This window comes from Salvelinus fontinalis, chromosome 37 (assembly GCF_029448725.1).
Source record: "Salvelinus fontinalis isolate EN_2023a chromosome 37, ASM2944872v1, whole genome shotgun sequence".
NCBI classification, from domain to species: Eukaryota; Metazoa; Chordata; class Actinopteri; order Salmoniformes; family Salmonidae; genus Salvelinus; species Salvelinus fontinalis.
In genome coordinates, this window is record NC_074701.1 from 32,222,882 (window position 1) to 32,236,065 (window position 13,184).

Sequence of the window (13,184 nt, forward strand, 5' to 3'; positions counted from 1 at the left end):
AGGTACAGCCCTTCACACGCTCGCACGCACGCAGGCACCCCCACACACCCACACCCTGCCACCAACAGTGACAGCATGTAATTCAACTGAGGAGATGGACAGGTGAGTGAGGGAGAAAATTGAAAATCTCCACTTAGGAGAAATGAGCAGCCCTGTGCCACCACCACGACGACCAGATGCTGTCAGACTATGACAGCACACGTAGTCAGATGAAGAGAGAGCAGCTGGAGTAGAACTCGGCGTTGTGAAACTTCCTGGTGAGAGCGTTCTCATTAGTGTCAGCATCCAATCACCTTCCTTAAGCAGCAGCATGTGACCAGAAGAGATGCGAGGAGACCAGAAAGGGAGGAAAGTGCCACCTTCCTGGCATTAGAATGCATCTCACGCATCAATGCTTTAAGATCAAAACAGCCTTAAATCATACGGAGAAATATTCAGCTTTTCTGTTTGTGGAAATATTCTGTTTCCTTTGTTTGTCTCTGTACACACTGTAAGACAGACAAGCATACAGAGGTACACAAACAGGAGGTAGAGCAAGAGAGAAAGACAAAAACACACTTGAGTTTGCAAGAAAGGCATTTCACTGTACTTGTGCATGTGACCTTGAAACACTAGGGCTGTGAAGGTCATAGAAATTTGGATGACGGCTATTGGTCAGCCAAATGACCAAGTCAAATAAAATCCTACAATGTGATTTTCTGGAGAAAACAATTCTAATTTTGTCTGTCATAGTTGAAGTGTACCTCTGATGAAAATTACAGGCCTCTCTCATCTTTTTAGGTGGGAGAACTTGCACAATTGGTGGCTGACTAAATACTTTTTTGCCCCACTGTATATATACACACATATATACATAAACACACATATATACACATATATACACATATACATACATAATATATATACATACATAATATATATATATATATATATATATATATATATATATATATATATATATATATATATATATATATATATATATATATATATATATATATATATACACACATTCACACACATACATACATACATTAATACATATACAGTTGAAGTCGGAAGTTTACATACACCTTAGCCAAATACATTTAAACTCAGTTTTTCACAATTCCTGACATTTAATCCTAGTAAAAATTCCCTGTCTTAGGTCAGTTAGGATCACCACTTTATTTTAAGAATGTGACATGTCAGAATAATAGTAGAGAGAATGATTTATTTCAGCTTTTATTTATTTCATCACATTCCCAGTGGGTCAGAAGTTTACATACACTCAATTAGTATTTGGTAGCATTGCCTTTAAATTGTTTAACTTGGGTCAAACGTTTCGGGTAGCCTTCCACAAGCTTCCCACAATAAGTTGGGTGAATTTTGGCCCATTCATTCTGACAGAGCTGGTGTAACTGAGTCAGGTGTGTAGGCTTCCTTGCTCGCACGTGCTTTTTCAGTTCTGCGCACAAATTTTCTATAGGATTGAGATCAGGGCTTTGTGATGGCCACTCCAATAACTTGACTTGGTTGTCCTTAAGCCATTTTGCCACAACATGGGAAGTATGCTTGGGGTCATTGTCCATTTGGAAGACCCATTTGCGACCAAGCTTTAACATCCTGACTGATGTCTTGAGATGTTGCTTCAATATATCCACATAATTTCCCTTGTGAGGATGTCAACCCCATTACATGTTCATGTCATCGTCACCAATTAATTGCATTGCAGTTAAAAGACGACTTTAACTAACACCACGGATTTCTGCATGCTAGCTATGCTGCCAGGTTATACGAACAGAAGTTAGCATTTAGCAGTCACTTCTTTTAAACCTGAAAAGGAACAGCTTCTAAATGTTATTCAGCAAAAACAGCCAAATATATCCAAATCAGACTTTAGTAAGTACATTGTGGGCCTGTTACAATACATCCATCATGACAGATTTGACAAACATCCTTATTGTTTTATTTTTTTTAAACAGATTTGTTTAAAAGTTGAATGTGCGCCAATCCAGCGTCCTTCTTCTATCCACCAAGTCTGCATTCCATTGACCTCTTTACCGCATCTATGAGTTTACTAGTCAAATTTCCAGGGTTAGAGGTTCCAAGCCTGTTCTATTCATTCTATAGCTGTGTGCTGCTACTGAAGGGGGGTTGAAGACTCATTTGCTACAACACCTTGCTTGTTTCAGCAAGGAGAAACAAAGTTTCATCACGTTGTGAATAGACCATGTTACGGCAGAAACGCCAGGCCATCCCATCTTCAGTCATTTTATAAATATTTTTTATAAATAAACGGTTATGACGGTTATTTTATTTTCATGACGGTCTTTATCCATAACCGTTGGTTACACGTAATTATTCCAGCCCTAAATACACACACACACACACACACACACACACACACACACACACACACACACACACACACACACACACACACACACACACACACACACACACACACACACACATCCTTCTGTGACTTTATGACTCAGCATAGTAGCACGAAACCGTTCTTCACAAACTGAAAGCTTCTCCCTATTAAACCACCTCAGCTCAGCAGTGGAGCCTCTATACACACACTAGGGTTGGTATCCAGATTTTCTTACTGTCGTACTGTTTCTGTACCATACCAGGGTTTACGTTATTACTGGAAGTGCACACAAGGGGCGCTATTTAGTTAAAAAGACACACAAAACAATTTAGGCAACATGGATCTTGAACCAGGAGGGGATTGATCGTCTCTGCTGTAACCAAGAAGCTTGATCTGGACATCTATCCACGTAGCTAGCAAGTTAGCAAACCAAATGCATAGTTGGTGCCCAGAGCTGGATATAATTTAATTGGCAAATCTATGATAGTTAACTTATAACCAGTGGCGTAGCACGCACCTCCGCAGCCCCCGCAAGGGGAGGGACTCCCAACTCCTAGGTATTGAAAATCATACTGTCGGTGTGTCTAAATACACCGGTATCCGGTATATCGTCCAAACCTAACACACAAACTCTCATCCTCCTTTGACCTTCTGACTCATCATAGCAGCACAAAACCATTTGCAAACTGAAAGCTTGTCCTTGTTAAACCAATTCAGCCTAGCAGTGGAGCCTCTACTGTGATGCTCTGTGATGGGGCCTCAGTCAAACAGCATTTAGTGAACTGAGCAGTTCCCTACTCTCTCTCTCACACACACACACACACACACACACACACACACACACACACACACACACACACACACACACACACACACACACACACACACACACACACACACACACACACACACACACACACACACACACACACACGTCTCTGTGGAGTCCCTGCAGTATCAACACATGACAGTGTGGGTCACAATGAGTCCTGCTATTTGTTTAAAAAAAGTATTCCATACTGCCAAAAGATTGTTGTACCAAACAACGTCCTCGTCCAAAACGCCCCACAAGAAGACCATGACCTTTGACCCTACCTGTTTGTCTTTGTCCTTGGCCTTTCCGCTGCTGCTGACCCGGGAGGAAGGGACATCACGGGGAATGACAGAGATCTGGTGCAGTGGCATGTTCATCCCCGCGGAAACCACCGGACTGGGCGTACTCACACACACACTTCCTGTCTTGCTGCTGCTGCCACGGCAACAGGCATGACTGGCCAAAACACTACTCCTACCGTAGCCTGCACTGCTCTGGAGAGGAAAAAGATTGGAAAGAGGAGAGACAGGGTTAGACATACAGTACATAAACAACACTCACACCTATCACATTTATTTTCAAAAGATATTTGAATTTTCCTTTCTTTCTTTATCAGAGTGATGATTACACATTGTCAGAGAGAAGAGTCTGAACAGCCCATCTTGTGAAGTCTATAACTATAGTACAAACATCCCATAATAGCACATTGACACAGAGAGGAGAGAATGAACCATGGTATCAATAGGCCATGATAACACATTGACTGTCAACATTGAGAAAGGTCTGAATTGCCCATAATAGCACATTGAGGGTGAGAGAAGACTGAGGAACCACAATCTAAGCAGCACCATGATGGGTAATTCCTCACAAAACCAGGACAAAAAAAGACGATGATTTTGGGGATTTGCACAACATTTAATCCATAGAATGTTCATTTGGAGGAAGGATTGTTGACTTATATTTTTCAAGATTCATAAATAATTGTCTAAACAATTTTAATTAAATAAAAATACTAATCATATTACAGAGCAAGTGGTAAAGCTTCATATGACACCAATGTCCGCTTTGTAGCACCTACAGATAAAACATCATGGAGTCTTAAAGGAGGCCTGTAGCACCTACAGATAAAACATCATGGAGTCTTATAGGAGACTTGTAGCACCTACAGATAAGACATCATGGAGTCTTATAGGAGACTTGTAGCACCTACAGATAAAACATCATGGAGTCTTATAGGAGACCTGTAGCACCTACAGATAAAACATCATGGAGTCTTATAGGAGACTTGTAGCACCTACAGATAAAACATCATGGCGTCTTATAGGAGGCCTGTAGCACCTACAGATAAAACATCATGGCGTCTTATAGGAGACCTGTAGCACCTACAGATAAAACATCATGGAGTCTTAAAGGAGGCCTGGGTAAGGCAAAAATGTCATAAATATGCCAACTTTTATAAATTATTTCTCAATTATGGTTTTAGATACAAATATCTAACATATGTCAACAATTCTTCCTACAAATGACCATTATATGGATTAAATGTGAGAAGGGAAAAAATCATGGTCTTTTTTTGTCCTGGTTTCGTGAAGAATCACTCTGTTAACATATTGACAGGGCCTGAAGCAGCCCAAGGTGAGAAGTGATGGAAATATACTTATAAATATATGGTTTCCACTTCTGCTAATGCAGCCATCTGCAGTGCACAGCCACTGACTGCAATTACTGTAAGGTTCAACCCCTCTGGTGTGTGGATGTGCGTGCGTGCGTGCGTGTGCATGTGTGTGAGAGTTCTTGTGCCCGCATGTGTTGGTGTGGATCCGTGTACACATTTGTGTGTGTGTGTGTGTGTGTGTGTGTGTGTGTGTGTGTGTGTGTGTGTGTGTGTGCGTGCGTGCGTGCGTGCGTGCGTGCGTGCGTGCGTGCGCGCACGCGTGTGTGTGTGTGTGCCAACGCTGGAGATGTAGGCTACTAGTAAGGGAAAGAGGAATATGTCATATTGACGTCTTAGGTGAACCCTGCGAAATACAGCGTCCAGGTCAAGGGCACTGGGCAAAACTGTTGGAGGGCATCTACCATCACCGTAGTGCCAGGACTCTATTTGGGGAGGGAGGGAACAGGTGGAAGACAGGAAGAAGAGGAAGACAGACAGGAAGAGGGATAGTGGTGCATCACTAATCCAGTGCTGTCTGGAAGTAGAGGTGGATTCTATTTCTCTCTCAGTAGAGGTTAGGGATATCTCAGGGGACCATAGGGGTCTCCGGTAGTCTCTCCCTCAGGTCCCAAGGACATTATAGACCCAGAGGACAAGGCACTGCAGGGAAACTAAAAAGGGGTCTTGACACTATCACAGTCAGATATGAATTACATAGCAGGGTCACCAGAAAGGCTTTTCATTATGTAATGAGAGCGAAGGAGAAGGTTAGAGAGAGATAGAGAGAGTTAGAGAGAGAGAAGGAGAGAGAAAGAGAGAGGGAAGAAGAGGGTTAGAGAGAATTAGAGAGAGAAAGACAGTGAAGGAGAGGGTTAGAGAGAGAAAGACAGGGAAGGAGAAAAGAGAAAGACAGGGAAGGAGAAGAGAGAAAGACAGGGAAGGAGAATGTTAGAGAGAGAGAAAGAGAGAGGAACGAAGAGGGTTAGAGAGAATTAGAGAGAGAAAGACAGGGAAGAAGAGGGTTAGAGAGAGAAAGACAGGGAAGGAGAGAGAGAAAGAGAGAGAGAGAGAAAGAGAGAGAAGGAGAGAGGAAAGAAGAGGGTTAGAGAGAGTTAGAGAGAGAAAAACAGGGAAGAAGAGGGTTAGAGAGAGAGATAGAGAGAGAAAGACAGGGAAGGAGAGGGTTAGAGAGAGAGATAGAGAGAGAAGGAGAGAGGGAAAAAGAGAGTTAGAGAGAGTTAGAGAGAGAAAGACAGGGAAGAAGAGGGTTAGAGAGAGTTAGAGAGAGAAAGACAGGGAAGGAGAGGGTTAGAGAGAGTTAGAGAGAGAAAGACAGGGAAGGAGAGGGTTAGAGAGAGAGATAGAGAGAGAAGGAGAGAGGGAAAAGGAGGGTTAGAGAGAGTTAGAGAGAGAAAGACAGGGAAGAAGAGGGTTAAAGAGAGTTAGAGAGAGAAAGACAGGGAAGGAGAGGGTTAGAGACCGACCTAAACCCAGAGTCTCTCAGAGCCTTCACAGTCAGCCCACTAACACCTCTCTCAGACCACAGTAAAATCACAGTGTATCTGAGAAGAGCAGAACCCAACCATGAAGCATCACGGCCCAATAAATTGCATGGTACTAAACAAGCCTATAGATGGAGTGCAAACAGTACAGACATCTACCAAAAAGCAATTAGTAGCCAAAAAATACAATCTCTCCTGCACAACTTTTTAGCCTTAACATTCTCCTTCAGCAATGAAGGTGTAAATTTGGCCGTTAGAAACATAAACTTTATATTTGACAAATTAGCCTCCTTGGCTAATCTAAAGAAGCATAAGAGCAAACCAAAAATAACAGATAATAAAAAAATGGTTTAATAATGATTGCAAAAATCTAAGAAAGTCATTGAGAAATATATCTAATCAAAAACACAGAGAACCAGACAACAAAAATATACGCCTTCAATATGGGGAAACACTGAAGCAATACAAACGCACCCTAAGAACAAAAAAGGAACAGCACATTAGAAATCAGCTGGATGGAATTGAGGAATCCATAGAATCAAACCACTTCTGGGAGAATTGGAATAAATTAAACAAACCTCATCATGAGGAATTGGCTATCCAAAATGGGGATATGTGGAGAAATCACTTTGCAAACCTCTACAGCAATATAACAAAGAGCCCAGAACAAAAAGATATACAAGAAAAATTACAAATCCTTGAATTAGCAGTCAAAGACTATCAGAATCCTGTAGATACCCCAATTACAGAAGAAGAATTATTGGAAAAACTATGCAATCTTCAACCCAAAAAGGCCTGTGGTGCTGATGGTATTTTAAATGAAATGATCAAATATACAGACCACAAATTCAAATTGGCTATACTCAAACTCTTCAACATTATCCTCACTGCAGGTATTTTCCCCGATATTTGGAAACAGGGATTGATCACACCAATCTATAAAAATGGAGACAAATTTGACCCGAATAATTACAGAGGAATTTGCGTTAACAGCAACTTGGGGAAAATTCTCTGCAGTATTATAAATAGCAGACTACATCATTTCCTTGACGAACACAACGTCCTGAGCAGAAGCCAGATTGGATTTCTAAAAAATGATCGTACAACAGACCACATTTACACCCTCCACACTCTAATTGATAAACAAGTTAACCAAAACAAAGGCAAAATCTACTCGTGTTTTGTAGATTTCAAGAAAGCATTTGATTCAATTTGGCACGAAGGTCTTTTGTATAAACTAATAGAAAGTGGTATTGGAGGGAAAACATATGATTTTATTAAATCAATGTACACTAAAAACAAATGTGCGGTTAAAATTGGCAACAAGCAAACAGACTTCTTCTCTCAGGGGCGGGGAGTGAAACAGGGCTGCCCAATAAGTCCAACATTATTTAACATCTACATTAATGAATTGGCAAAAACATTAGAAGAATCGGCAGCACCTGGTATCACCCTACACAACACTGAAATCAAGTGTCTGCTGTACGCAGATGACCTGGTGCTGCTGTCTCCCACTAAAGAGGGGTTACAGCAGCACCTAGATCGTCTTCACAGGTTCTGTCAGACCTGGGCTCTGACCGTTAACCTAAAAAAAACAAATATAATGATATTCCAAAAAAGGTCGGGAAATAAGGATGACAAATATAAATTCTATTTGGACAAAGTTCTATTAGAACACACCAAAAACTACACATATCTAGGACTAAATATCAGCAACACAGGTAGCTTTCACATGGCTGTGAATGAGCTGAGAGACCAAGCAAGAAGAGCATTCTATGCCATTAAAAGGAACATCAAAATTGAAATTCCAATTAGAACCAATTGCTCTATATGGCAGTGAAGTATGGGGTCCACTCTCTAATAATGAATTCACTAAATGGGACAAACATCCAACTGAAATATTGCATGCAGAGTTTTGCAAGACTGTATTGCAAGTACAAAGAAAAACTCCAAATAACGCATGTAGGGCAGAATTGGGCCAATACCCCCTCCTCATTCGAATAGAAAAAAGAGCCATCAAATTTTACAACCATCTAAAAACAAGTGACCCTAAAACATTCCATCACACAGCTCTACAATGTCAAGAGATGAAACCAGAGAAGAGTCCCCTCAGCCAGCTGGTTCTGAGGCTCAGTTCACCAACCCAAACCAACCCCATAGAGCCTCGGGACAGCCCTCAGAAAATCTGGCCCAACCAAATCATCACAAAACAAAAAGAAAAATATATAACCTATTGGAAAGACACCACAAAAAATCAAAGTAAACTTCAATGCTATTTGGCTCTAAACAGACAGTACATGGTGGCAGACTATCTGACCACTGTGACTGATAGAAAACTGAGGAAAACATTGACTAGGTACAGACTCAGTGAGCACCGTCTGGCTATAGAGACCGGTCGTCACAGACAAACCTGGCTGCCCAGAGAGGACAGGCTGTGCTCACTCTGCTCCAGAGGAGAGGTAGAGACAGAGGTGCATTTCCTACTACACTGTGACAAATACTCAGACCTAAGAGCATATTTCTTTCCCAAAATTATAACTCAATACAAAGAATTTGAAACTATAAAAGATGAAGAAAAAATCAAATATTTATTGGGTGAAAAGCCAAAATGTGCAGTTTTGGCAGCCAAATATGTGTCCTCCTGCCACAATCTGAGGGACAGCCAGTGAAAAATGCAAAGTAATATTGATAATATTTCCAATTTAGCTTAGTTTTGTTTTGTCTTTCATACCAGGTCATGTCTTCTCAAGTCATATTGACACTGGTCTACTACTGTTGCTTTAATTTATTGTTGTTCTGACTAATATTGTTGTAGTTGTTGTTAATGGTAATCCCATGTCCACTACTACTGTTATTATTGCTGTTGGTCCCACCATTTATTTATATATAAATATATATATATATATTTTGTATATATATACATATATATTTGATTTTTATTTTTCGATATGTATACTTTGACAATGTAAGTAATAACGAACCTACCATGTCAATAAAGTCAATTGAATTGAATTGAATTGAAAAATTGATAGAGAGAGAAGGAGAGAGGGAAAAAGAGGGTTAGAGAGAGTTAGAGAGAGAAAGACAGGGAAGAAGAGGGTTAGAGAGAGAGATAGAGAGAGAAGGAGAGAGGGAAAAAGAGGGTTAGAGAGAGTTAGAGAGAGAAAGACAGGGAAGAAGAGGGTTAGAGAGAGTTAGAGAGAGAAAGACAGGGAAGGAGAGGGTTAGAGAGAGAGATAGAGAGAGAAGGAGAGAGGGAAGAAGAGGGTTAGAGAGAGTTAGAGAGAGAAAGACAGGGAAGAAGAGGGTTAGAGAGAGAGATAGAGAGAGAAGGAGAGAGGGAAAAAGAGGGTTAGAGAGAGTTAGAGAGAGAAAGACAGGGAAGAAGAGGGTTAGAGAGAGAGATAGAGAGAGAAGGAGAGAGGAAAGAAGAGGGTTAGAGAGAGTTAGAGAGAGAAAGACAGGGAAGGAGAGGGTTAGAGAGAGATAGAGAGAGAAGGAGAGAGGGAAGAAGAGGGTTAGAGAGAGTTAGAGAGAGAAAGACAGGGAAGGAGAGGGTTAGAGAGAGTTAGAGAGAGAAAGACAGGGAAGGAGAGGGTTAGAGAGAGTTAGAGAGAGAAAGACAGGGAAGAAGAGGGTTAGAGAGAGTTAGAGAGAGAAAGACAGGGAAGGAGAGGGTTAGAGAGAGTTAGAGAGAGAAAGACAGGGAAGAAGAGGGTTAGAGAGAGTTAGAGAGAGAAAGACAGGGAAGGAGAGGGTTAGAGAGAGAAAGATAGAGAGACATCCAACTTACAATTGCCTATGAGCTCATCTTCAGTAAGACAGTGAGTCCAGAGAAATGTCTGCACCAACCACTGTTTCCTCTAACACACTAGTGCTACATGGACACGGGCCCAGCCTTCCCCCCCCCTACACATTACTGCACGTACACACAAACACACACACGGAAACACACATTCTATTTCTATGGTCCAATCAATAACTTCATGAAAAGGTCAGATTGGTCAGAAATTGACCTTGTTGCCATGACACCAGCTACTGGAGGCTGGTTCGGATTTACAGTAACCTGCTGAAACACACAAACACACGCGTATAAAAGTGCATGCACACGTGTGAGCATAGACACACAGTCATTGTTTCTATTTAAAAGGAATAATACAAGAACCCAATAAAAAATATTGTCATTTACATTCAAAGTTTAATCTTCACGGTCCGCTTCACTCATCTACATGACAAAATCCCCAACATCAAAAAGTCTTCAGACCATAAAGGTTTACAAAAACAACACTCATCTTGACTGACTGACTGACACAAATATAAACAACTAGATCCGGTCTTACTTTGCAACCCAGGTTCCTAATGTATTTAAAAAGTCTCTCTCCTCAGGCAGTGGGTTCTCTCTCCAGTCCAGAGTCCTGTCAGGTAAATCTATATCTATCCTCCATCTGTTTTCTGCCTGGCTGAACCCTTGTTATTCACACGGAGCAGACCCAGACCTGCACTCACCCTCTTCCATCAGATAGACAGAGCAGACATTTGGTGTGTGTGTATGACTGTGACAGAGATGGCTTGGAGCTACACACCTCCTAGTAATGAGACTCAATGCTTCAACTCCTTATCAATGCGCTTACATTATTAAACCAGCAGCACTTATCTGGACAAATACTCACACAGAGACGTGAGAGCAGTAGTGTGAAAACAGTTCAGGTCCTCCTTTCTCCTAAATGTCATCCTCCTCCTCTATGCTAGCCGGCTCAATCACCAGCATCACTGACATTTCAGGCTCTTCAGTAATACTATTGTCAACCTCATTAGAATATATGCTAATGAGTGTTAGGGATGAGAGGTCTGAGACAGGGCTTTGAACACAGAGTGGTAAGTTGGAGGACAGAGAGAGAGCGAGAGAGAGACAGAGAGACACAGACAGACACAGAGAGACACAGAGAGAGAGAGAGGCTTCGAGGAGACTCCTATGGTAGGTACACCTATAGCTCATCTCTTGGCAGTAGTACTGTAGACTACTTTATTACTGACCTCGACCCAGAGTCTCTCAGAGCATTCACAGTCAGCACACTGACACACCTATCAGACCACAGCAAAATCACAGTCTAATCACAGTCTAGCCATCTCTCTACTTGAACAGAGCAATACTCAATCATGAGGCATCAAAGCCAAAGGAACTGAGTAACATTAAGAAATGCTATAGATGGAAGGAATGCAGTTTGGAAACCTACCAAAAAACAATTAGGCAACAACAAATTCAATCCCTTTTAGACAATTTCCTGGGTAAAATGTTCCACTGTAATAATGAAAGTGTAAACTTGGCAGTAGAAAATCTTAACAGTATATTTGACATCTCAGCTTCCCTATCAAATCTAAAAATGTCAAATAGAAAACCGAAGAAAATGAACAACAATGACAAATGGTTTGATGAAGAATGCAAAAATCTAAGAAAGAAATTGAGAAACCTGTCCAACTAAAAACATAGAGACCCGGAAAACCTGAGTCTACGCCTTCGCTACGGTGAATCACTAAAACAATACAGACATACACTACGGAAAAAGAAGGAACAGCACGTCAGAAATCAGCTCAATGTAATTGAAGAATCCATAGAATCTAACCACTTCTGGGAAAATTGGAAAACACTAAACAAACAACAACATGAAGAATTATCTATCCAAAATGGAGATGTATGAGTAAACCACTTCTCCAATCCTTTTGGCTCTAAAACAAAGACCAAAGAGCAAAAACATATACATGATCAAATACAAATCTTAGAATCAACTATTAAAGACTACCAGAACCCACTACATTCTCCAATTACATTGAATGAGCTACAGGACAAAATAAAAATGCTCCAACCCAAAAAGGCATGTGGTGTTGATGGTATTCTCAATGAAATGATCAAAAATACAGACAACAAATTCCAATTGGCTATACTAAAACTCTTTAACATCATCCTTAGCTCTGGCATCTTCCCCAATATTTGGAACCAAGGACCCGTCACCCGAATCCACAAAAGTGGAGACAAATTTGACCCTAATAACTACCGTGGGATATTCATAAACAGCAACCTTGGGGAAATCCTCTGCATTGTCATTAACAGCAGACTCGTACATTTCCTCAGTGAAAACAATGTACTGAGCAAATGTCAAATTGGCTTCTTACCAAATTACCGTACAACAGACCATGTGATTCACTTAAAACCAATGATTCACTTAAAACATGTCAAAACTAAATGTCACTGTCATGAGTACAAAAACATCCATACCGTGGTGGTTGAGATGGCAACCATTAGCCGCGTGATCACAAGCCTTACCTAGTCCAAGCCCCTTATGATTATCCATGTGGGCCATGTGCAGCCATTCCGGACACAGACTTGATTAACAAAAAATGTTTAAAACTCTGGGTTCTTGCTATGCCTGCTGCCTCTTCAGCGCCCATTGCATCTGTTAGGTAAATATCACCAGGCACTCATTCTATGGTCCTTTCATTGTCCGTACACCCTAATTGACAAACAAACAAACCAAAACAAAGGCAAAGTCTTCTCATGCTTTGTTGATTTAAAAAAAAACTTCGACTCAATTTGGCATGAGGGTCTGCTATACAAATTGATGGGAAGTGGTGTTCGGGGTAAAACATACAACATTATAAAATCCATGTACACAAACAACAAGTGTGCGGTTAAAATAGGCAAAAAACACACACATTTCTTCCCACAGGGCCGTGGGGTGAGACAGGGATGCAGCTTAAGCCTACCCACTTCAACATATATCAACGAATTGGCGCAGGCACTAGAAAAGTCTGCAGCACCCGGCCTCACCCTACTAGAATCTGAAATCAAATGTCTACTGT

At 41.0% G+C, this 13,184-nt stretch overlaps 1 protein-coding gene across 4 annotated transcripts in view; it reads right to left on the reverse strand.

Moving 5' to 3' along the window:
• LOC129836534 (E3 ubiquitin-protein ligase MARCHF8-like) overlaps positions 1-13,184 on the reverse strand; it is a 179,302-nt gene that overhangs the window by 142,170 nt on the left and 23,948 nt on the right. For all 4 annotated transcript variants that reach the window (XM_055902849.1, XM_055902845.1, XM_055902846.1 and 1 more), the window contains exon 2: positions 3,455-3,667. In XM_055902849.1, the coding sequence (XP_055758824.1) occupies positions 3,455-3,510 (56 nt within the window). In that variant the 5' untranslated portion in view covers positions 3,511-3,667. The remainder of the gene's footprint in view (positions 1-3,454; positions 3,668-13,184) is intronic.